The following is a 22737-nucleotide window of genomic DNA, read 5'->3' on the forward strand; positions in this document are numbered from 1 at the left end:
ATAATGAGACTTACTTAGAGTTTTTGATTGTATTGTAATTGGTAGGCATTCTGGAATGCTATCAAATCATTCTTCCAGGGGAAATGTAATTGGTAAGAAGTGATGCTTTTGTCGCAGTGACCTGTAATTGGTATACAGTGACCATTATGTAAATTGGATTTTTCTTTGAAGCTCTACAAATCTGTAGAATCAGTGAGCATCTTTACTTTCAGTAGCCTAGGTTCAGAGTAACACGATGTACTCTTTTTCTGCTATTTATATTTTACCTTTTTTTCTTTACTGTCAACTCCTTCTGTATCCTAAGTCAAGGTTAATTTTCATTGTGTAACTGGAGCTTGACATAACGCTATGCCCTTCTGTTTCATTCTGAAGTGTGTGAGACGTCTGAGTTTTTAACAAATTTACTTGTGTTTTGTTGTTTTTTTTCTTCAGCTATGATGAGTAGCTACTTATGTTGTGAGGTAAGGGGAGAGAGACTGGAGTTGAAGTTGTGCTTTTTCCTACTCTGAGCCACTCATGCTTAATGTGAACTTGATTATGCAAGTAGAAACCTCATCAAAGCTTGGTAACTGTTACTTGATAATGTGGTCTTCACTGGAGAAAGGCTTGGAAATTTAGTAAGTACATTTAAATCTAAACCATGAATACTTATTTAGTGTAGATTAAAGACAGACAGAAAAAACAATCAAACATTAGGAAGCCTTTGTTTGCTGAAGACTTGCTTCTTAAGGCCTGGGATAGTATTTCAGACAGTGACATGTAGTATGAGATATGTTTCCAGCCATTCAGTGTTTGCTTCCACTGCTGTAAGCGTATAGCTCTTGTTGTGATGGGTTTGTGGGAGGGTGATATAATCAGTCTGCTGGGCCTCCTCGTATTTGTATTTCAGCTGTCATTCTCCAAACCAGAGAGGCTTTATCCACTTGGCTTGCTTAATTGCAGTGCGTGTGCCACATTCATGGATAATCTGTGCAATAGCAATTGTGGTCAAGTTTACCCCTTGATTCTGAGCCTGTCTATGAGTTGTATTTCTTCCTTGATAGCCTGAGAGGTCATGGGCCTACTGAGCTGGAAATAATTCACCCAGTCCAGGTCTGCCAGAGCCCCCTCAATCCTAGAAGCCTGATTCACTGGCTTGTCACAATTCTGGCCTGGTTCCATGACTAGTGGGACAGGGGTATCCATACCCTATGAAAGGGGGAAGGGAGAAGGCAGGGAGATATGTCTGTGAAGGAAGCAGTGGCTATGAGCTAAGGGAGAGAACTAATTTACTAAATATGATAGTGGAATGTTAGATAATACATATAGTTAGAATATAATTAGAATTGTAGCTAATAAGTCAAGTAGATGAGTGTTTAAAACACAAAAACTGTAATGCTGAAGGTGAGATGGCTAGGGAGCACGTGCTGCAGAGATGAGCAGAGACTCCCAGTCACAGGATCACAGAATGGCCCAGCTTGGAAGGGACCCCAAGGATCATGAATCATGGCCTGAGGCAGGGCCACCAATCTCCCCATTTAATACTAGACCAGGCCGCCCCGAGCCCCATCTTTCCTTCTGAATGGGAAACAAAATAATGAAGTCTTCTGGGAGCTGTAGTTCGTTCTTTCTCTTCTGAGAGCTGGTATCTGAAGCAATCAGTAATCTGCAGAACTGCAGCATTAACTCTTTATCACCCAGAGTAATATGTGATGTTATGATGTGGAATACTGATAACAAAAGCCATAAAACCATGACATGGTTATTTTGGTGTTCTCATAGCTCTTGTGTGTGTGGGTATCTATGTAATGTACTTCCATAGCTGTGTTCTCTTCCTGGACATCACAATTCAGCTTATCAGAGGTTTTGTCTGTGTGCTGCCAGTTGTTCTACTTTCTTTGCCGTAACCACTGCCATAGGGCATTTGCCACTATCCATGAGGCAGTACAGAGAGAGATCATTGGCCCTTACTCTTGTTCAGCAATATGTGAAGCCAGTTGGATTGCCTTCAGTTATGCACATTTGCTTGATTTACCTTCTTCATCATCGGTGTCTGCAGGTTGTGTTTTAGGACTCTGTACAGCAGCCTTTCATCACTGATGCTTTCTCCCAAAACAACAGGACCCATCAGTGAACAAGAGATATTGCTTCCCATTTCCTTGTACTTGACTGTACCTGGTTTCTTCAACACACATCATCTCCTCCTCTGTCAATATTTGAATGAAATCTTTGCCTCTGGACCAATCCATTACCACTTCCAAGATTCTTGGATAACTGCTTTGAGCCCACAGTGTGAACAGTGTGTCCTGCTTAGTCCACATAGTGTCAGTTTATGGCATGTAGAGAGGTCCATCTGAACATCCAACCCAGCATAGACAGTTGAGGTGCGAAGAGGAACTGTACTTCAATACCCACCACTTTTGAAGCAGCTCAGAACCATTCATGTGCTGCCAGATCTCTTCTTCAGTTGGAGTGTAGTGGGCTTTGGATGCTCTGTTCGGATCCTGGCAGACAGAACTGGAGTTAACCCTTGTTATGATGAGAATGTATGCAAACTTTTTAGTAACTTTGACATACTTTTCCAGTTTAACTTAGTGACTGGTTATTTTGGGAAAAGCAGTACTGGACAAGTTTTCAAGCTAGTAACCTATGTCATCAAACATTATACTGTGGATGTCCAGCCTTTTGGCTTGTCTGGGCTGCACTGAGTGAAGATGAGTTAGTTGTCTTGGGTTGAATATATGTTGGCTGCCCTGAAATAATACCTCCCATTTGTTCTCATGGAAACTGCAACAAATACAGAGAGCACAATACAGCTATCTAATAGAACAAATTCTCAGCTATGCAACACTATTTTTCAGCACAGTCACTACCATTGGCTATTTATTTTCACCGCTGGTGAACCTGCATGCTGCAGTAGCAGAAATCTGCACCAGCAGAAGTGACCTGCTCTCACCACTGCATAAAAGTGCTAACCGTTGCCTCACTTAGCTCACATCCACTGTTTGATCTCCATAAATATTCAACAAGAGTCAATGAAAGTTGATGGGTGCAACATTTTCTGCATGGAGGAGCTTACTTCCATGTATTTGCTTCATAAGCACTTCATGTCAGATGTTGTGTCGTCAGACTGCCCCTCTGCTGCCGTCTGTCACACAGCATCATCATTTAAAGGAGTACTGGTGGGAAGGTTCAACCTGTACTGCCATACTACCAACATCCACCTCTCATGTCCCCTTGTAGAATATATGATATAATTAGTACATACAAGTAACAAATCTTTAATAAAATATTTAATTTTAATAAATTAAAATTTTATAATTAAAAAATTAAAAATTAATAAAAAATAATATTTAATTTTATCTTAATCTTTAATATTTAGGGCTTTTTTGCTTGAAAAAGAGAGCAATGAAACCATAAAACTAGTGGAATATGTGACCCTATTTATGTGAAACCATTGCATCAGTCTGTCTTTATGGCAGTGGCTGCAGTTTTTAGTGAGTTCTCAAGGTGTTCCATTAGAGATTTTTGATGGAATTTTACTCTTCCTGTACTTAATCCTTCAAACAGTTTCTCATAAATACACAATTTGCCAGTGTGGTTTAGTGCAGGATTAAGTCCTTTTTATTGTGAAGTGTGCTTGTTTTCACATTGCTTGAAAGGTGAAGCTTTCTTTCTTACTACACATTTTGGCTGGTATCTTAACTTTGAAACTGTCTTGATTTATAAGACAATTCAGCATTATAAATGCCTTTACTACAATATCAGTGCTTCTTGGTTTACTTCTATGTTCTTCAGTCTCTATTCTTGAGTGCTGACGAGCTGCTTTGTCTGTTTTTTGCTTTCTTTAGAGATGATCAGTTGAATCAATAGCTAAGTTCAGTTGCAGCTAATGGCACTGTATGTATGTAATCTGGGGAAGGCGAGGCATTTTCTTTGTGGTCTGAAGAAATCTGTTCTTGACAAATATGAATTTCCAATTTTTTGAATAATTGGTTTACTAGCAAATATGTACACTCGCTAATGAACAAGTTAGCAGGGCAAAAGTAGATTCAAATTTATAAAGCAGAAATAAAAGTTATTTTTAATGACCATAATACAGATGCTTTTGTCAGACTGTTTAGTCTGTGGTCATGGTGGAATTAAATCTTATGTGGAAAGAGGTAGAAGTTTAACTATCACCATAATTATTCATCAAGTCAATTTGTATGAAACAAGTGACTTGAGAAATTTTCCTTTACCATTCAACTCGCTTCTGCTTTTTCAGCTGATGAGGAATGCTTTTCAGTCAGCAAACTGAAAATCCATCCTCAATGGAAGTAAATGTTGCTTCTTCCAATTTTCCTGCTTTTTTTTTTTTTTTTTTTTTTTTAATTTTTTTCTATTTCCCAGTTTATTTTGAGCAATCCATGGTAACATTGTGCATAGGGCATCCTAGAAGCAAAACCTAACAGCTTTCATCATCGCCATCTGCTTTAAGAGCTTTGAAATAAGGAAATGGAAGTGGGAAGGCCATGTGAGGCACCTGGCCAGATTTACCTGTATGAGGAAAAAAAAAAAAAAAGATTCTGTTGAAACTGTAAACACAACACAGTAAGACTGATCTCATAGTCTGGTGTATGTCAAATGGATCTTCTGAATTCCCTTTTCATCGTAGCTTTTACCTTAGTGCATTTTGTGGACTCACTTGAACCCAAGTGAATATTGTGAATATTTTTTCTTCTTATGCACTAGGACTATCTTTTGATTTTTATGCGGTGTGTTAGCATCACATTGTCTCTTTACCCTTTGACTTGTCTGAGCTGAAGTTTCTGTAATGTTTTGTTAATTATGGAAATCTAAACTTGATGAGGAATAGTCTCTTCTGAACTATAAATGGGTGAATTTCCCTAGCTGTGAAATTTTGTCTTCACTAGACTTATTATCCAAGCTTCTTGAATTGCATCACAAACCTGTAAGTTTGATTGATGATGTCTTTGGTTGCATATAAGCGAATCAAGAGGATGGTTTTTCTGTCTAAAACAAAAAATATCCGCTAATTTGTTCTTTTGTATTTTTTCCTTTCCTTATCTCTCTGTGAAACTTCAGTGTGTTTTCATGGCTTCTAATGCATACAAAAATGACCTTTGTAGAATGTTTGGAAACTGATTGGAGGAGGCCGATAATCTATATGGTTGAAAGTAGAAATGTCTTCACAAGCATTGTTGTGGAAAATGTAGATAAACGTAATTACTGTATATGGTTATGCTTCTGAAGAATTAGGTCTAGAAGGACACCTTACCAGCTTCCAGATGTTTTTCCTTTTGATTTTAATAGGGCTGAAAGTAATTTCTATGAAATTATTAAATATTCCTCCATCTGTAAGCAAAGATCAAGTCTGCAACCACCTGAAGAACCTGAATGTTCATAAGTCTGCAGGTCCTGACCAGATGCATCCCAGAGATGACCAGGCCATTCTCAATGATACTTGAGAAGTCGTGACAGTTAAGTGCAGTCCTTTGTGACTGGAGACATGGTAACTTTGCTCTAGTTTTTAGTAAGTCCAGAAAAGAAGACCCAGGGAACGACTGACCTGTTATTCTCACCTCTGAGCTGGGGAAAATCATGGAAAAGATATGCATTAGCATTACTTGGGGAGACAGGGAGGTAATGTGGCACAGTCAGCATGGCTTCACCAAGAAGTAAGGCCTGAGAGGTGGTGGATGCTCTGTCCCTGGAGATGTTCAAGGTGAGGCTGAACCAGGCTCCGATAAACCTGGTCTATAGATGTCTGTTTTTGTTGTAGGGGAGATGGGCTAGATTACTTCTAAAGGTCTATTCCTACTCAAATGATGCAGTGGTCGTTTTTATGTCCGTTCTATGATTGAAAGAGGTTTTCATTGAAGTTTTTAAAAACCTTGACAAGCTTGGCCCAAAGTTTTACAGGACTTAGAAGAGATGTCTGGTTAAAGAGGTATTAGGCTAATTGAACGATCTTTCTTACAGCTCAAGAGAGCAAATTTGTAGTATCTGTTGGAGTGTCTGCTTTGAGGAGAGTGGTTTTGTGTAGTCCTTTTGTAGTTTAACCCAGCAGGTAGCTAAGCACCACATAGGCACTTGCTCACTCCCTCTCATTTCCAGCTGAATGAGTGGGAGAATCTGGGGGAAAAAAAAGAGTAGATCACATGGGTTGAGATAAAAACTATTTACTCAGATATAGAAAAGGAAGAGAATAATAGTTCTGTCTGTATATACCTGGATTAGAGTTCAGCCAAGTTTAACTGTAATTATACTCTCACTTTTATGTGTAGGAAGTCAGATATTCATTTGAACATGAATAACTGTTGACAGGAGCCATTTGTGTGTCAATTAAAATGGAATATTTTCTGATTCTTGTTGACTGCATAACTGAATTTGCTTATTTCTACTTCTCAGTCATAAGGGAGAGGAGGTGTTTAAAACAGGACAAGCTCAGCCAGCTGCATTCAGAACAATTAAGACTGATGTCACTGTTCTGAAGTGTGGTTCCATTAGGCACCTTCTTCAGAAGTACATTTAGAAAAGGCTTCATCCTGTTACTTTAGTAAAGGCATATCCAACCTGTGGCTGCCATCTACCCCAGACTATAAGGGCAGTGGCTCTAGCCCCTGATCCAAACCTCTACTGCACTATTAACCCTACAGAGGTTGAAAGCAGGACATGGGGCGGGAATGGTGTAGTGCTGACTCAGGTGATGGGAAATAAGTTTGTGCATTGTAATACATTGGCTAAACACAGTTCTGTGAGCAGCCAAAACCAGAAAAAAAAAAAAAAAAAAAAGAAAAAAAAAGCAAACAAACCAACCCAAAATAATGTAGCAGTGCTTTCAATTTTGATAAAGGAATTTGAGAAGTAGATTTGGAGACTGCTGAAAAAATCATCATTTTTTGGTATATTTGTGATTCTATTTTCAGTCAGCATAAATATATTACTCGTGAATTTTCAAGTGGAATGCATGGAGTTGCAATCAGATATTCAACTCAAAGAAAAATCTGGTTATGTCTCTTCATCAGAATTCTATAGGCCCTATCTTACCATAAAAAATTATCCTTTAGTTCATAATGACATCTTACTTGTGTTATCATTTTTTGAAAGTATGGACATTTGTGAAAAATTGTTTAAAATGTGTATGAAAAATTGTTTACAGAGAGTAAAATTTCATCAAAAATAACCCAACAGATGTCTTGGGAGCTCATTGAGACTTGCAGCCACTGCCATCAAACCTGATATGTTAGTCTCACAAAAACAGGGTCACGTATCCTAGTAACTTTATGGTTTTGTTGCTCATATTTAAAAGATGTTTGAATAAAAATGCAAGCAGTTAAAATAAGATCTGTTACTTCTTTACATTTATCTAATGTATTTTATGAGGGCTGCTCCAAAATCAATGCCTCCTCTTTTATTGTGCTGTCCCATGACATCAGAGACGGATGCTGGTGGTATGGCAGCAGATGTTGAACCTTCCCAGCAGTATTACGTGTTGCTGTGGCATGACAGATGGCAGCACAGGGACAGTCTGACACAATGACATCTGACATGAAGTGCATCTGAAGCAAACATGAAATTGTATTCCCCCATGCAGAAAAAGCTGCACCCATTGACATAAATTGACTCTTGCTCATATTTATGGAGACCAAACAGCAGATGTGAGCAGAGTCAGGAAATGGATAGCACATTTCAGCAGTGGCAACTGTGACAGTGAGTCATCTTTACTGGGGCAGGTTTCTGACGAGCTTGACATGCGAGCTCTTGTTCATTGCTGGTGAAAATGCATAGCCAATCATAGTTACTATGCTGAAAGATAGTGTAGTGTAGCTGACAATTTGCTCTATCAAGCAGTGTTAGCATGCTCATTTTATTTGTTAAAGTTTCCATAAGTGGGAGGCATTACTTTTGGGGTGGCAAACATAAATTCAGCCCAAGACAATTTGTCTTCACTGAATGCATCCCAGAGAAGCCAAAAGGTTGGACACCCATGTGCTAGTGTGTAGCGTGCCTGACCCACAAAGTCTGGCATCACTGAATATAGTCATTCCCACTCCAGGTCTCATTTGTACAAAATGACTGGTATGATGCTGTTATTTGCTAAATGCAAATCAGGATATTAAATTTTTTTTTTTTAAATTTTTTTTAAAAAATTTTTAAGAATGTGCTGGTTATTAGCATCTATCTGCAGCAGATAATTTCATTAAAAACTTTTAAAACTGAAGATGGAACTTCAAAGCCTCAACTTTCCCATGTCTTTGGTAGTTTTGAAGTAAGCAGCTATGTGAAAAGGTCACAGCTTTCCAGTCTGTGGTGGAAATATCTTTGTTCTTGTGGGTGCTGACATCTAATGTTTGAAATAAATGACACTGAAGTTTATGTTGCTGAACCACTCAGCTTCAGTTTGTTTAGCTATATTTCTAGTAAAGCTGTGTTCTGTTGTTTTGATCCTGTTTTCTTTTTGGATGTGGAGTTGTTGCTGTTATTTTTTGTTTGTTTGGCTAAAGAATGACTCCTAACCAAGTTACCCGTGTTAATAAAGATCTTCAACATGACATGCTTTTCTGTGTTCTTGAGATTTAGTAAGCGAGTCTGAACTACTGACCTGCATCTGTGGCTTCTAACAGCTGAAGTTTTTCATCTGCTGCAGAAAACTTTCAGCAAAACACAGCTGATTCAGCACGGATTCTCCCCCATGACCCCGGATGCCGTCCTGTCCACCCCTCACACTAACTGCACCACTGGCTCCAGCGGCCACTCTCCAGGCCGAGATCACAATGGGAGTGTGGCAACGTCTGCACCAGAAACTCCAGGGTCGTATGGGATCAACAAACCCATAGTGTGTATGCAGGCCAGGAGACCCCCAGCTCCCTGCCCCACCAGCACCGAAACACAATCTGCGAGCATTTATCTCAGGGATCAGATTGCACCCAGTCAGCATGCTTTCTTGTGCCTTGATGGTCCAGCATTCAGCAGCCTCGGCTGCTTCCCTCCCCAGATCCCGATCACTCGCGGTTTTACTTTGAGAGCCTGGGGATGTCTCACTAGGTGAGGCTGACCGCTTTTTTATCTGTGTTAACTCTGTTCCATTGTCCACCTCCTCCTCACTAGTCGAGGACTCCCTGGCACCACGCCGTTCTGCTTCCCCTCTCTTCTCTGTTTCTTTCTTCAGAGACCTTTTGTTGAGGGTACAGGGGCGGCATAGTGGAGAACACAGGTGGCTGAATAGAGGCAGCAGCGTCCGCCACCAACCCCGGCTGTTTCTCCCCCGGAAAATAGGTAAACCCTCAGCCCTCCATGCCCCAGAGCCCTCCCGAATCATCCTCCCCCCACTTCAAGTGTCCCATGGAGGGAGCCCACGGAATCTGTAACGGGACTAATAATGGGGCTGTCTCCGTGTGTCTCACCCACACGGTCCAGACCACTGTCACCACATCACGTTCGTGGTCATCAATTGTTGCCTCCCGATCCAGCGACAAGTCAAGGCTGCCTAGTGACTTTACCGTGCCTCCACGCACGGGGAACATACGGGACCCACACACAGTGTGTAACGCTGAAAGTACAAGTTTAATGCCCCACAACAAACCCTATATAGTGGTACAGGTGACCGCCCCTGGTAGATACTCCTGACCTCCCTGACTCCACCCCAGGTGCACGCAGGCACCACCTACCCAACATGCAGCAGTACCTATGCATAGGATAAGATTGCTTAGAAGAATTAGCGGGAATACATGAGATGATGCAGATACACAACATGATCAGTGCTGCAATAAAGAGATTTTCCTGACATGAGAACCATGTGCCATGTTGCTAACTCGCAACACACATGCAGCTCCTCTTTACAGACTGACTTACACCTTGATCCCAATCAGTTAAAGACAGTGTTTTCTTGTTCTGTTTAGCTTTCCACTAGTTCTAATGAAATCTTCAGCCATGAATAATTAGGTTCTTTTTTTGGATATTGATTAGAAACTGTATTGAACAAAAAGAAGCATTCTGAGAAATTCAAGTAGAAGCAATTTAATGACGGACTTTCAATTATAGCTGCTTCTCATTGTGTTTAGTTGGCAAATTCTTAATATAAAAAATATATGAGTTATTTCTTTAAAACTAATAAGTTTAGCATGTGAGCAAACTTAAATAACCATGCTATAATTTTTATTAATACCTTTTTAAAATTGCAAAAATGACACGTGTATGTTTATTTTAAACAGAGATAGATTTCATGTTTACAGTGATCTAGATCTTTCCAGTTATGTGCATTTATTACTATATTTATTACTATAATATATATGTATGTACACATATGTATTATATATATGTACACACAACATATACATATATTACTGTATTTATTACTATAAATGCACATCTGTGGTAGTGCCTGAAATTATTTCAGACTATTTGAAAGAAAGCTAAAAAAAATTTAAGACTTGAAAACTCTCAGTGTTTTTGTAATACAAATACAGAAAAAGTGAGTAGAGGACTGACAGTGCATTGTGCAGTGTTTGTATTTCATTAAATACTAAGGATGCTGTTGTCCTTGAGAAATGCTCCAAAGGTAAATGGAAAGGGGAGAAAAAAGATAGAAGAAATGTCGCTGAAAAGTCTTGGCTTTAGCACTAAGTAGATAAAACAAGCAGACAAAAGCCTGAAATGAGAAATATGATCTTACTGAAAATTAAGGTGCGATCCCAGCCAAGTGGGGTTGTCCTGCCATTTTGTTGCTTTAGAGTCAGTCATGTTCCTGAGCTGCACATCTCAAAATATTTCCTGTTTCATTGATATTTTTGTTCTTGGCTTTGTCAAGTCAGGAGAAAGGAAGTACGTTGCCTTTTGTATCATTGAGAAGAGTGATCAGGAGCTTTCATCTCAGTGTAATGGTGGCATACTGCTGATTTGTAGCTGTTGGCTTGTATTAAGCTGCTACCACTGAAGGTCTTGAGTTTAAAATGTATTGCCACTATTGAAATTGTTAATGTAGCACGGCTAGGGCTCAGGGGAAATGAGTGTAAGTAGAGTAGAGTAATAGAAAAGAATATTTAAATTCTGTTCAAATAATATTTTTAATACTTGATTCCATTTACTAAGAAATCTGTGTGGTCACTCCTGGCTTCTAGAAACTAGTGATTGTATCCAAATGAAGACCATATAGAAAGCCTCTCTTTCATCGTTCTATTCCAAAATGTGGATATTGCAGATCAGCAATCATCTTCATCATTATTCTCCTTATACCTCTCCTATTCTCTTCACTTTACAAAGTTGCAGTCCACAGCTGCGTAATAGTAGCAACACCATAAATATGGGAAAAAGGAGAAAGAAATCCCAGTGTCAAAAATACAATCTATTGCCAGGACAAGCAGTTGTCTCCACTGTCTACTAGTGTATTAAAAATACCGTAACTGATAATTCTCCTATAGTAATGTTACGTGTCTTGCATTTTATTTTTCATAAAGCTATAGGTGTAAGTGGTGATCTGCTGTGAATGGTTTCTGCTGTAATTGCTAAAGAACACTGAAACTGTTTTTTTTCCTTCTGTCTATACACTGTGTTCATGTTTGTCTGAGTTGAACTTTCTTGGATTCGGAAAATGGAAGTGTCTCTAAGACACTGAAACTTCTCAAATTGGCTTATATCTTTAAAAAAAAAAAAAAAGAAAAGAAAAAAAAGTTTAAAAGTTGTTAAATGGAACAGTAATCCTAGAAAAAAAAATGATGGTATGATTCAGGAAAAGTCTTTTTAAGGCAGTTTTACTTTATCAAGTATTTTGCCTTTTTTTTTCTTTTTTTTTTTTTTTTCCCCCCACATTTGCAGGAAAGTCAGTTTTTGTCATGCCATCTAGTGGCAAGTTTATTTTCATTCTTGTCTTAAATATTCATATTGACCTGTTCTCTGGATAAGATAAAAATCTTAAGGGTTGCAGGATTAGCCAGTATCATGTATTGAGGAACATTATTGTTAAGCTGTTTCACTTGGCTTCTGAACTAACTTTTAAGTGTTTGTTTTTTATTTTTTTAAATGAATAGAATATATGAAAAAACTGTGTGTTTCTGTTTTTGTTTTCCCTTCCTTTTTTTTCTTCTTTTTTTTTCTTTTTACCTCGCTGCAGGTTGTAGTTCCAGAAGATCTGTGCTGAATGTCTGTGCCTATCAGGGCAAGGGTATACTTAGAACTTGCTTCAGGATGCACCCAAGTCAGGATAAGGGTCTGCGTTAAGTTCGTAACAAGTCTCTCTAGCGGTGTAAATAAAGGATTTTTATTAATTCATTAGAGACTTTTGAATTATTTAGGTCACAAATATGGCTGACTTAGATGCACACAGCATTAGATTAGTAGGAAGTTGTGTTCTGACATAAACTGACATAAAAAAGCACTCTTTGAAGCTGGTTATAGCATACCTACTGCTAGATGAGAGCCCTGTCTCAGCCTGACCTTGAATGGGGATTCCACAACATCTCTGGGCAACCAGTTCCAGTACCTGACCACTCTTATAATAAAAAAACTTGTTCCTTAGGTCCAGTCTAAATATCAGAGTATGAACAATTTCCCCTTGTCCTGTCACCACAGACCCTGCTAAGGAGTCTGTCCCCTTCTTTCTTATACCACTTTGGTTACTGATACTTCAGGTAGTTTTTTTTTCTTCTTCTTTTTTTTTTAAAATTTTTAAAAAATTTTTATTTTTATTTATTTTTAATTTTTTTTTACCTTTTCTTCTTCTTCTTTTTTTTTTTTTTTCTTTTTTTTTCTGTAGTTAGCATGGAATGGTGTAGAAATGGCCATGTTTCTCATCTAATGCCTTCAACATTTTCATTACATGATATTGACTGCAGGCTTGTGTGAGACAGAACAAGATGACGCATTCGGTGCCTCTTAAAACATCTTTTGCATGCAGTGGAATTGAGAGGGTCAGAGAACTTCAGGAAGAAAACCATGCTTTTTTTGTTTCCTTTTATGCATCAAAGTCACCTTCAGGGAATGTTTCTAACCGCCACAAGGAATTTTGAGAGGTTGTGACTAATCCCTGTGATTTGAAATGGGGAGAATGTCATTGTTGTTCTTCATCTACTAAAAGCTTAGAGGAACATTTAGTGAGTATGAATAAGAGGAAATAAAGTTCGTCAGAGGAGACAGGCTTGTGAGATCCTTGCCAAGTGTGTGGAGTAGGCAAGAAGAGATCCATGTTGGTGTTTTCCACATTGATACAGACTTGTGATTGCTGCTATTCTCTGGAAATACCTGACAGTTCAAACATCAGATAAATGAAACAGTTTTTTCCCATATAAAAAATGGAAGCATACTCAATAAAGCTGCCAGTATGTTTTATGTATGTTGCTGAATTTCCCCTCCTGTCTCTGGAAATGTAGCAGGGAGGCAAACAGTCTTCAGAGAAGCACTTTATTCTAAGACTGACTCTTATCATTGTCTGAAGTGAGACATGGATAACCGGGTTTTTATTTAGGATATTTGTTCCTGTTGGCATCTATACTGCTTTTGGAAACTCAGTTCCATTCTTCTCAGATCAGTTATCATTTTACTTCCTTCTGAGTTGATTACTGTATTCAGAATAGTCCTTATCCCTGTGTATTGTAATATAGATAGTAAGCTTAGTTTGAGAGAGAGCATTTAGGCAGTCTGTTAATGATGTTTCTTTAAATATATGTATAGTACTCCTTGGCACCGGTAGGTGCAGGCAAAAATAGCATGCAATTGCAGTAGTTCAAAACAAGCTGTAGTAGCGTGTTCAGCTGTTCAGCAGTTACTCTGAATGGTTATTTTCCCTTAGTTAAAAATACAAGTAATGTTTTTTGGAAGGTGGATCACTGTTGCATGTTATGTTCCTGAATTTCTTCTACAGAGGAGAAAGAGTTTCTGATCCATCATTATCATTTGATTATTCTGATAAGTTTACAGAGAAATTTAGAATTCATGAAGCCTGGGTTTGTGCTCTGAAGTTCTGCTAAATGTTTGCTTAAATCTCACGTTATCATTCTTGGGGTAAATACCACATAAACCCTTTCATCTCACCAGCAGTGGACTCTTAAGGCGATGCATGCGCCTGGAATATTATTAAGTGAGTGGATAACAAAGTAAGCTGTAATTGGTGGAAATTCAGCTACTGACACAAGGATGGTGTTTATGGAACTTAAGTTTAAGTGTTATGTTTTTTCAATAAACATTTCTTTTTTTGAAAGTTTGTTGAGGGCACTAAGAATGCTGTACAAGGTTTGTATCACTTTTATTCCTTTGCATAGCAAATTCATGAGGTACTTTGTTTCCCTCAGTAATTTGAACAGTGGAAGTTTTAAGAGTCTGGAGAGGAGAGGAGAAAAATCTATGGTTATACTTACCATTAAGCTATACTCTAGTTCAGTGAGCCTGTGGAAAATGTGTTTGGGTGATGATTTGCACTGAAAGCATGACTATGAATAATCCAGTTATTACTCTGCATTGCAGAATGAATGCTGCCCTATAAACGTAAATTTCTACTGTGTTACATGAAGAGTCCCTGAGCATACGCAGACTGTTAATTGAAATTATTTCTTTCTTTTCCAGGAAAATTTTGAAGATGCTTTTGAAAACATCCCTGTGTAAGTAACATTTTAAAAATTGTGGGTTTGTTTTTTAAACTGAATCCAGTAATGAAATACTATATGCATTCCATCTCAGTGAAAAATGGCTTTATATACACTAACTTCATATTTTCTAGAGCAGTTACAAGGTCTCAAGAGTTGGGAAATGTAAGTGTAATTAGGTTGATGCATATGGTGAAGTGCTTGTCAACAAAGGGCAAAGTTGTAAAGAATGAACGGAACAATTTTAGTAACCTTGTTGCATGCTGACAGCTGCACGCAAATTTCCTCATGGTGAGAAAAAGATAACTTAGTTAAGTTGAAATACTTTGAGTGGCACATTGTACTTGACCAGGAAAGCAATATTTTTGAATAGAATTTGCGAAGGTATTTTTCCTTAATGTTGTTAGGTACATTTATATATGCCTATATATATTTTTTTCTATATACATTTTGTCTGTAATGTGTGCGTGTATATGTGTGTATATATATATATATATTCTAAAACCAATTTTCCATTTGTTTAGACTTCACAGATTCTAGTTCAGCCTGTTTCAGTAACACAGGACCACCTGCAGTTATTCTGAAGTAGTTTTTGGGAGATTACAAAGTGAACTTTATAACTTGTCTTTGTGGTTATTAGAAAAGAGAGCTGGGCAGCTGTGCAACAAATTCTGTTTTTCAGGATTAGGAGAATGTGTGATGTGACTAACTGCATTCAGTGAGCTCTTACTCATTTTTCTATATATTTTTTTTTTCTTTTCTGATTACTTCAGTATTTTATGTAGAAAATAATGCATAAGTTTAACTTCATTTCTCAAGAACTATTTAAGCTTGCGGAACAGCTACATCAGAAAAAGTTTAGTTACATAGTATGGACAAGAATGGCATTTAAACAGTCTCTGAAATTATGCCTGTTGGTTGCATATGCTGTTAAAATAGGCAGTACTAAAAAAAACTGCCTTAGATGGAAAGGGCAGTGTATGTCAGCTTTGCATGCTGACTTGTCATGAGATGTGCGTTGTGTGCTGAACATTCTTCATGGAGTGTGTCTTCTATTTCTTTGGTTGGTTGAGTAGAACCAATATGAGATAGCAGCTTTAGCCATGAAATAATTTAGGGATTAACCTTTGTCATACTCTCTGGCAAGCTACTGAACCAGTAAAGACCTCACTTTTTGTAGCTGTCAAGAAGATACCTACTAAAATGTACTGTGTTCAAACTCAGGAATGCTGCTCAGGTGTACTTGGCAGTGCCTCCTAAACAGCCAGCTGTTTAAATAATGCTTTTGCAGTAAGAGGGTTGTGCTTTCCTATTAATTCTCTGAAATTAAGGAAGTAATGGGCTTTTCAAATCCAACAGAATTTATAGTTTTACACATTACTACAGTCTTTGAGTAACTGTAATTAGATATTCATAGGTAGTGGGGAAGTTGTTGAAGGCTTTTGTTTAGTCAACATTATTAAAGGCCCTATAAGTTTTTAGCTATCCTGGATAAAAGGAAAGAAAAGGAAGTTGCCTATCTGTTAAAGTTCTGCAGGATCCTGAAAAGCATCAGTGATTTACAGTGGCAACTTCTTTTTACAGTTAAACATTCTGCTGAAGCTACAGTAAGTTTCAGGCATTTCTGTTAGAACTTTCTTCTGGTTCGCGTGTGTTTACTGTAGGTGACAGAGGAATAGGCCATGAGCAGTGAACTGAGCCTCATGTCATAGCGATTACTGTCTTAGGAACTTACACCTTCCCCTGCCAGATGACTCAAGCTTTCCCTGTGCATGTCCTCGTGACCTATTTACCTCTCCTTCCCTCAGATGCATCTCCCTTACTCCTGGATGGTCAATGTACAGTTTCATTTTTCAACAGGTCAATGCAAGTATTGTGCTGTACCCTATTTCATGTATTTCTGCACTAATTAGATGTTGACTTATATTATCTCTTAGATCTGTTACTGTTCTGTAAAATTTACTTGATTGACACTGGTCAGTAGGTTAAGAGATTAAGAGTGTGATCAGGCAGTTGGCATAATTAGTGTGTGTAGATAATTAGCTACTATTCAGTTGTGGGCATTATGTAGAAATAATGTATACTCTTCTATGCCTGTCCAGGATTTATCTCTCAACTAGACTCTCTCCCTTCTCAAGTTCTTCAAAATATACAGCTATTATGCAGAGCCTCTACAGAATTTCAAAAAGCCTTGAGACTTTTCTGTTCTGGGACCTTTTGTGGAACTCTTTAATATTCTTTTCCTTGGAATTCCTTGGTTTTAGTTTTCAGATGATGTTGATGAGTGACCCAAATCTAGTGCCAAACAGGTTATTCTTCACCTTAATCTGTCTAGAATTAGTGGTAATTCTTTCTGTTACTAGAACAGTAATAAATACCTGAAAATGTTACTGCGTTGAAACAATGAAATTTTGGCTCAGCCTTTTGGGGAGCTGTATCTTGTTTATGATTTTGCTGTTGATAAAGTTCTCCCTTAGAATTTTCCAATGTATCAATGTTTCAATCTCTTCTAATCAGATAAGAAAGTTAAATTGTTACCAGTCTGTGACAATGTATCTGGCATTTGTTTGAGTGGCTTACTGCCCTTTGACTGTACACAGGTGATTCTTACTAAAATTCAACTAAAATATTTTTCAGTATACAATACTGTAGATATAAAATCTTCTATGTTCACTTATTAGGAAAGAGTTTATTCAAGACCAGCTTGTTATTTTAGAGAATTCTAAAAGAGTGAGTGGGACCCAACTCATCACTGTATTTTATATGCCAGCCTGTAATTCTTTTAATAAAATATTTATAAAGTACCACTGGCCTGTATATTGATTCAGTAAATACTAGCAAATAATTTAGTTACATTATCTTCTTTTTAACTGTCTTTGTCCACTTTTAAAATTGTTATTATTGCTGAACTATGGATAGGTTGTATGAAGTTAAATGTTGAAAGGACAATGATTTATCTTAAGAGGGTGAAATCCTCTAAATCTCCAGGGCTGGCTGCTGTATCTGTGGTTGAGTCCAGGAGGAAATCAGTCTTTGCTCTGATTGTCTAAATGGATTAGACTCTTTATCTAGACTCTTTTTGTGATCTTTTACTTGTGTTAGCTACTGTGGGTATATTCAGCAACCCTACTGGTGTCTTTGTTTTATAGAAATATGAATGGCTCATAAAGTGTAAATGGATTTCTTAATTGACTGGAGTGAAAGTAAGGCTACTAACAGTCATTCTGCCATTTTGCTTAGAAGGGGTAGTGGCATGTGACATAGTATCTTTGCTGCTGAATTTAGCTACTGAGTTTTCTAGGTCTTGGCTAGGATTTTTGGTAGAGCATGTTCAACCTCGGAAGGAGGTTCAGTAGGATAAACATGAAACTAAGTCTTCCATTCTGTGCTTTTGTTAATTCAGAACTAATTTTTACTGACATCTCCTTTTGCAGAATGACTGAGTAACTCAAAACAAATGGATCTTTCTGTTTTTAAATTTCAAACCTCTGCCAGTAATTAAGTTTTGTGGTGGTAAGCTGCCACTTACCAAATATTTTGCTGTACTTCCATTCAAGTGTCTACTTGCTTCAAGCATTGTGCAAGTCTATTTTATAAGGTAAATTAACTTTATTAGATGCAAAGGCTCTATAGTTTCAAAAACATACATAAATACAACAGATTTGTAACTTTTTCTTTTAATTCTTGCTAAATACTTCATCTGTATCTGAATTTTGTGGTATGAAAGCTATTAAATATAGTTCTGTCCTTATTTCTGCTATTTAAACTTGCCCCCAGATTATTCATAAATTGTCATTTATATTTTTTTGTATGCATTTTCTCCTCTGAAGTTCTTCATCTGTTAGAAACTTGTATGAAATTTTAATTATTTTGATTTTTCTCCAGGTTATTTAATTTTTCCTTAAAATGTCATCATTATGTGACAGGAATAAGTTAACATAAAGTTATCAAACTTTCCAGTAGTCTCATGGCTGTGCAGTGTTTTTCTCTAAGGTAAGGGCAAGAAAGCATGTTAAATTAGCACTTTTTAATCAGAGGCTTATTTAAGTGAATAAGAACATTAAGAGTAACAATATTATGGCCCGGATTTATTTTATAGAGGATGTCTTTGGGGAGGAACATAGTAGGCTGCCTGAATGCTGTAATCAGTTCGCTGAAGGCAGTCTTCATGTTGCTCTCTTTGTGTAGAAAATTCTGTCACTAGATCATGCATTGTGCCATTGATGGGAGAACTGGAGAAATAGCGTGATCTCCTGTAAATGTAACTGAACAATGAAACAGAAGAAATATGGAAGCTAGAATTCTACAGAAAAACAGACCAGTGAGTTTTGATGAGGAATGGATTTCTTAGAATTTTCTATCCTTACTGATCCCAGTGGAAGTGTCCACATATTACTGTTGTATTATCATTCCTTTTGCATTTCCTTTTCCTACCCAAAGCTGGATTCAGTTAATCCTTGATCCTACCAAAGCAGCTCTGTGTGGTATTACTGGGGTGATAGATTAAGGGCCAGAAGTGTTTAAGGAAGTTAGAGCAGGTTATCCTTGTAATCTCAGAAGTGTAGTTAAGATTTTGGTTATACCTGCACATGTGTCTGTGTTCTGTCAGTTAAGGAGGCTGAAAAGCTGAGGAAATTGCTCTAAATTCAGATTTGAATTCAGGGAGCCAAGAAAGTGTAATAGCAGTGTTTTTCTCTACATTGTTGTAAAGCAGTGAGAAGTAGCTGATAACTATTCGTGGTCCAAGTTTTATGCTCTTTTATTTTGTCCTCAAGGCCAAAGGAAGGAATGAATATGTAAAGATGTTTTTTTTTGGGGGGGTGGGGGGTGGGATCTAATAACGTTTTCAGAGCTGTGTAAGTATGATACACTATCTACTTCATATTGTTAGTCTAAATATTTGCAACAGCAGAAGTCAAGACAGAAGCCGAATGTAACTTGCTTAAGTTTGAGGAGTTTTGAGTGGGCAATAATTGCATTATTGCTAATTATTCTGTATGTGTTGCAACTACACGTGTTGCCTATCATGCAACATGTCTGAGTTGATGTCTTCAGGACAAATATTGATATAGCCTGATGACTCTGAAATATGCAATCCTACATGTCATTGTCTTCTTAAAGAGGGGAGAAAAAGAAAGGCACCAGAAACAAACAAATGAAAAAGTATTGCAAAGTTTCTAGAACAGCAGAGATGTGAAATTGGGCTGGCGACAGAGTTGCATTTGGGTGGGGACACTTAGCTGCTGAGTCATAGTTTTAACTTATGAAGTCCTGTGCTGTGGATGGGTTAGGTAGGCAATGGCATGCTGTGTCCCTTTTGGGTGTTTTATGGGACAATCATTAATTTGATGGTGAGCTAGGGAAAGTACTGAGAAGCTGTGTTGGAATCACTTGTTTGGGAAAAAAAGCCTATACACTTAGCCATTGCTGGCTTGGAAGTCAGTGTCAGAGTAGTAGGTATTAACAGTATAATTCTTTTTTCTTCATGGCTACTTCTTGAGAATGGTATTCATTGCACACACTTCGTTGAGCCAAAATTCGTGTTATTTTTACTTTTTTTCTTTTTTTTCTCTGGTTGAGTGAACAATTAATTATTACTTGCACATATTAATAAAATCCTTTATATTGTCTGGTTTGTCTTATCTGATCGCAGCCCCTGGTTTCCTACAGGGTTTCGGGATGCAACTGAAAATACATACTCAACTCTTTCCTAGTGTGATGCATGTGTTTGCTTCCCAGTATTTGTTTGATCCAAAGTACATTCTCACATGTTTTAAAAAGTGAGATTTTAAAATAGATACGTTTGACATATTGCTTAATACCCACCTGTACTGACAAATGTCAGTGAATGCAAAACTACTGTTTACTGTACTGTTCAAATGGCTTTCCCTGAGGAGTTTTGGTGAACAAAGCTCAGTTCCTCACAGCAGTCACAGCTGTGAATAGATCTCCTTAGCTCCCACGGTATAGCTTTAAAGAACCTTTTTAAAAGGTAACAATAGGTGGCAAAAGGCGGGGGAGAAGAGGGGAGGAGGAGGGTAGCAAGGGGGGGGGGGGGGGGGGTGGGGGGATGCGATTAGGAGGGAAGCATGGTTTAACTTTCTACTGCATAGAAATGGGAGCATTTGCTGAGCTTACTTTCTCGTCTGGAGTGGAGACACTAAAGGGATGAAATTATTCCTGCTTGCTTCTGAATCCTGCTTTGTCCTGTTGCTACTCATATTCCCGAAGATAACTTATTTTTTTATAGCAGCTGTCTCTCTGAGCTGTTATTTTATTTCAGTCATGGGATTTTAGTAGAATTTCTAGGGAAAAGCATGCCAAAGGATAAACGAAATTGTTGATTTGTGTGAGGACTATGAAATAACAAAAATCCAGCCTAAGCCAGTTAGTTCTCCTCAGAGGGCTGTTTGCTCCCAACTCCTGCACGTTTGTTCTATTTTTACTGCATTTGCATTAGTACACCTCTCTTTTTCTGTCTGACTTAAAAGAAAAGATGATATAATTATTCAGCGAACGCTGAGGCAACTCCCTTTCTGTCTTTAAATATAAATCACTTTGCGTCCCTCCTGTCTCCATTTTCTCCTTGCAGTTAAGGAGTGATGGATTAGAATTAGGCTGCAGCACAGATTGGGAAAATCTCCCAGCATCCTCTTCCCGCAGAGGCATCAGCTTCCAGCATTGACTGTAGCTGCTGCCACTCTGACATTTCTTTTAAATCCAGCTATGGAGAGTGTCTCAGACGCCAGCTGCTGGCTTGTGAACTTTTATCCTTTTATTCTCTTTGATTTAACTCATTAATGGAACCTCACGGATGCTGAGGAGTAAAACAGTTTTATCTGCATGTTGTTTTTTTTTTTGTTTCCTGTCTTTTTGATGTGTGGTGGAAAAAGGACAGTGAAAGGAGAAGCACTTATTTCTGCATAAGGACTGTATTTACTTACCTGAAGTTAACCAAATTAGCCCTGTAAGTACATTATTTCTGCCTGATAGTTACTGAAAATGTAATTGTGATAACCAGATACATGTGATTTTCTCTGTGGAAATCTACTTTGGCAGGTGTGCTGAACATTAAAAAAAAAAACAAAAACAAACCTCTAGTTTAGATTGAGTTCCTTGGAGAAGAGAGAAAAAGATTATATTATGTTCAGTATGGATTTGAGAAATAATTGTTTCTCCTCTGCACTTTGCAGTGGTGAACAATGCTTCTGGCAAGCAGCAGCTTCTCTGCTGATGTCAGTGCTTAATCAGCGAGGATGCTGTAGATTGTAGAACACCGCAAGGTGTGTATTTTGGGATGCTGTTCTTTAAGATGTGGCAGCTGAAGGGCATGGTAAGTCTTGTAGTCATTTTCTGCACTTGCAGATTGTGTCTTTTCTTGGTCGGTGGTGCTGATTAAGCATTTGAGTTAGCATAATTTTTAACTTAAATAATTTATTTAATGGAATGCAGTTCTGTGCTCTTTAAGTACTTTAATGCAGTGGTTCTTTTTAATAGATTTTAGTAATGTAAAATCTCCAGCAATGGCTGTAATTTTACTGTTTGACGAATTCTGATAAATTGTTTTGAAGTTAGGTTAGAACGGTCCTGTTAGTAGGACCACCCTGTCCTAGTTGTCTGCTTGGATCTGAGCCAGTATTTGTGTGACGCAGTGCGAGTCCCATAAACATCTGGCCTGGTCTGGTGTCCTACTTGCTGGGTGATTTATTTCTTATCTTTTCAGTACCGAGATAAGTGGACTTTTTAGTTCATTTTGTGCAAATCTGTCAGTAAACAGTTATTATTACTTATATATGCTAGCACTTTTCAAGAGCATCTTTTTGAAAAGATTTTCTTTTCTTATGTCCTACACCATATCAGAAATACTGAACAAATTGTTTTTTTACTTTTTTAAGCTATGTAGCTATACATACATGCTGTGTATTTAATTTTGACTGTATTGTTCTCTAGCACATTCAGATGTTTGCTTTTCTGCTCACTGTATCTTGTATTGACCTCAACTGGTATATGTCTTGTAAGGTATTAGACTGTATTCAAACATAGTAAATTCCGAGTTTATCTGCAAAGGTCACATGTTAAAATGTACATCTAAATGTGTTGTTGAATTACTGTGTTTTGTTAGTAAATTTGATCACAACATTTTATAATAGTGTGCATTTCTGCTAGTGTCCAACAGAACAGT

General features: G+C 37.7%; 1 protein-coding gene across 4 annotated transcripts in view; it reads left to right on the forward strand.

Moving 5' to 3' along the window:
* TTC39B (tetratricopeptide repeat domain 39B) overlaps positions 1 to 22737 on the forward strand; it is a 69060-nt gene that overhangs the window by 9872 nt on the left and 36451 nt on the right. For 3 of the 4 annotated variants that reach the window (XR_001552014.2, XM_015849003.2, XM_015849004.2), the window contains exon 2: positions 14536 to 14570. Coding sequence is in view for 1 of the 4 variants with exons in the window: in XM_015849003.2 (XP_015704489.1) it covers positions 14536 to 14570 (35 nt within the window). In the remaining 3 variants the exon portion in view is untranslated. Of the gene's footprint in view, positions 1 to 14535; positions 14571 to 21306; positions 21523 to 22737 lie in introns of those variants that run through there. The other variant, XM_015849005.2, reaches the window with a different exon arrangement.

The sequence above is a fragment of the Coturnix japonica genome, chromosome Z (assembly GCF_001577835.2).
Source record: "Coturnix japonica isolate 7356 chromosome Z, Coturnix japonica 2.1, whole genome shotgun sequence".
In the NCBI taxonomy this organism is placed as follows: Eukaryota; Metazoa; Chordata; class Aves; order Galliformes; family Phasianidae; genus Coturnix; species Coturnix japonica.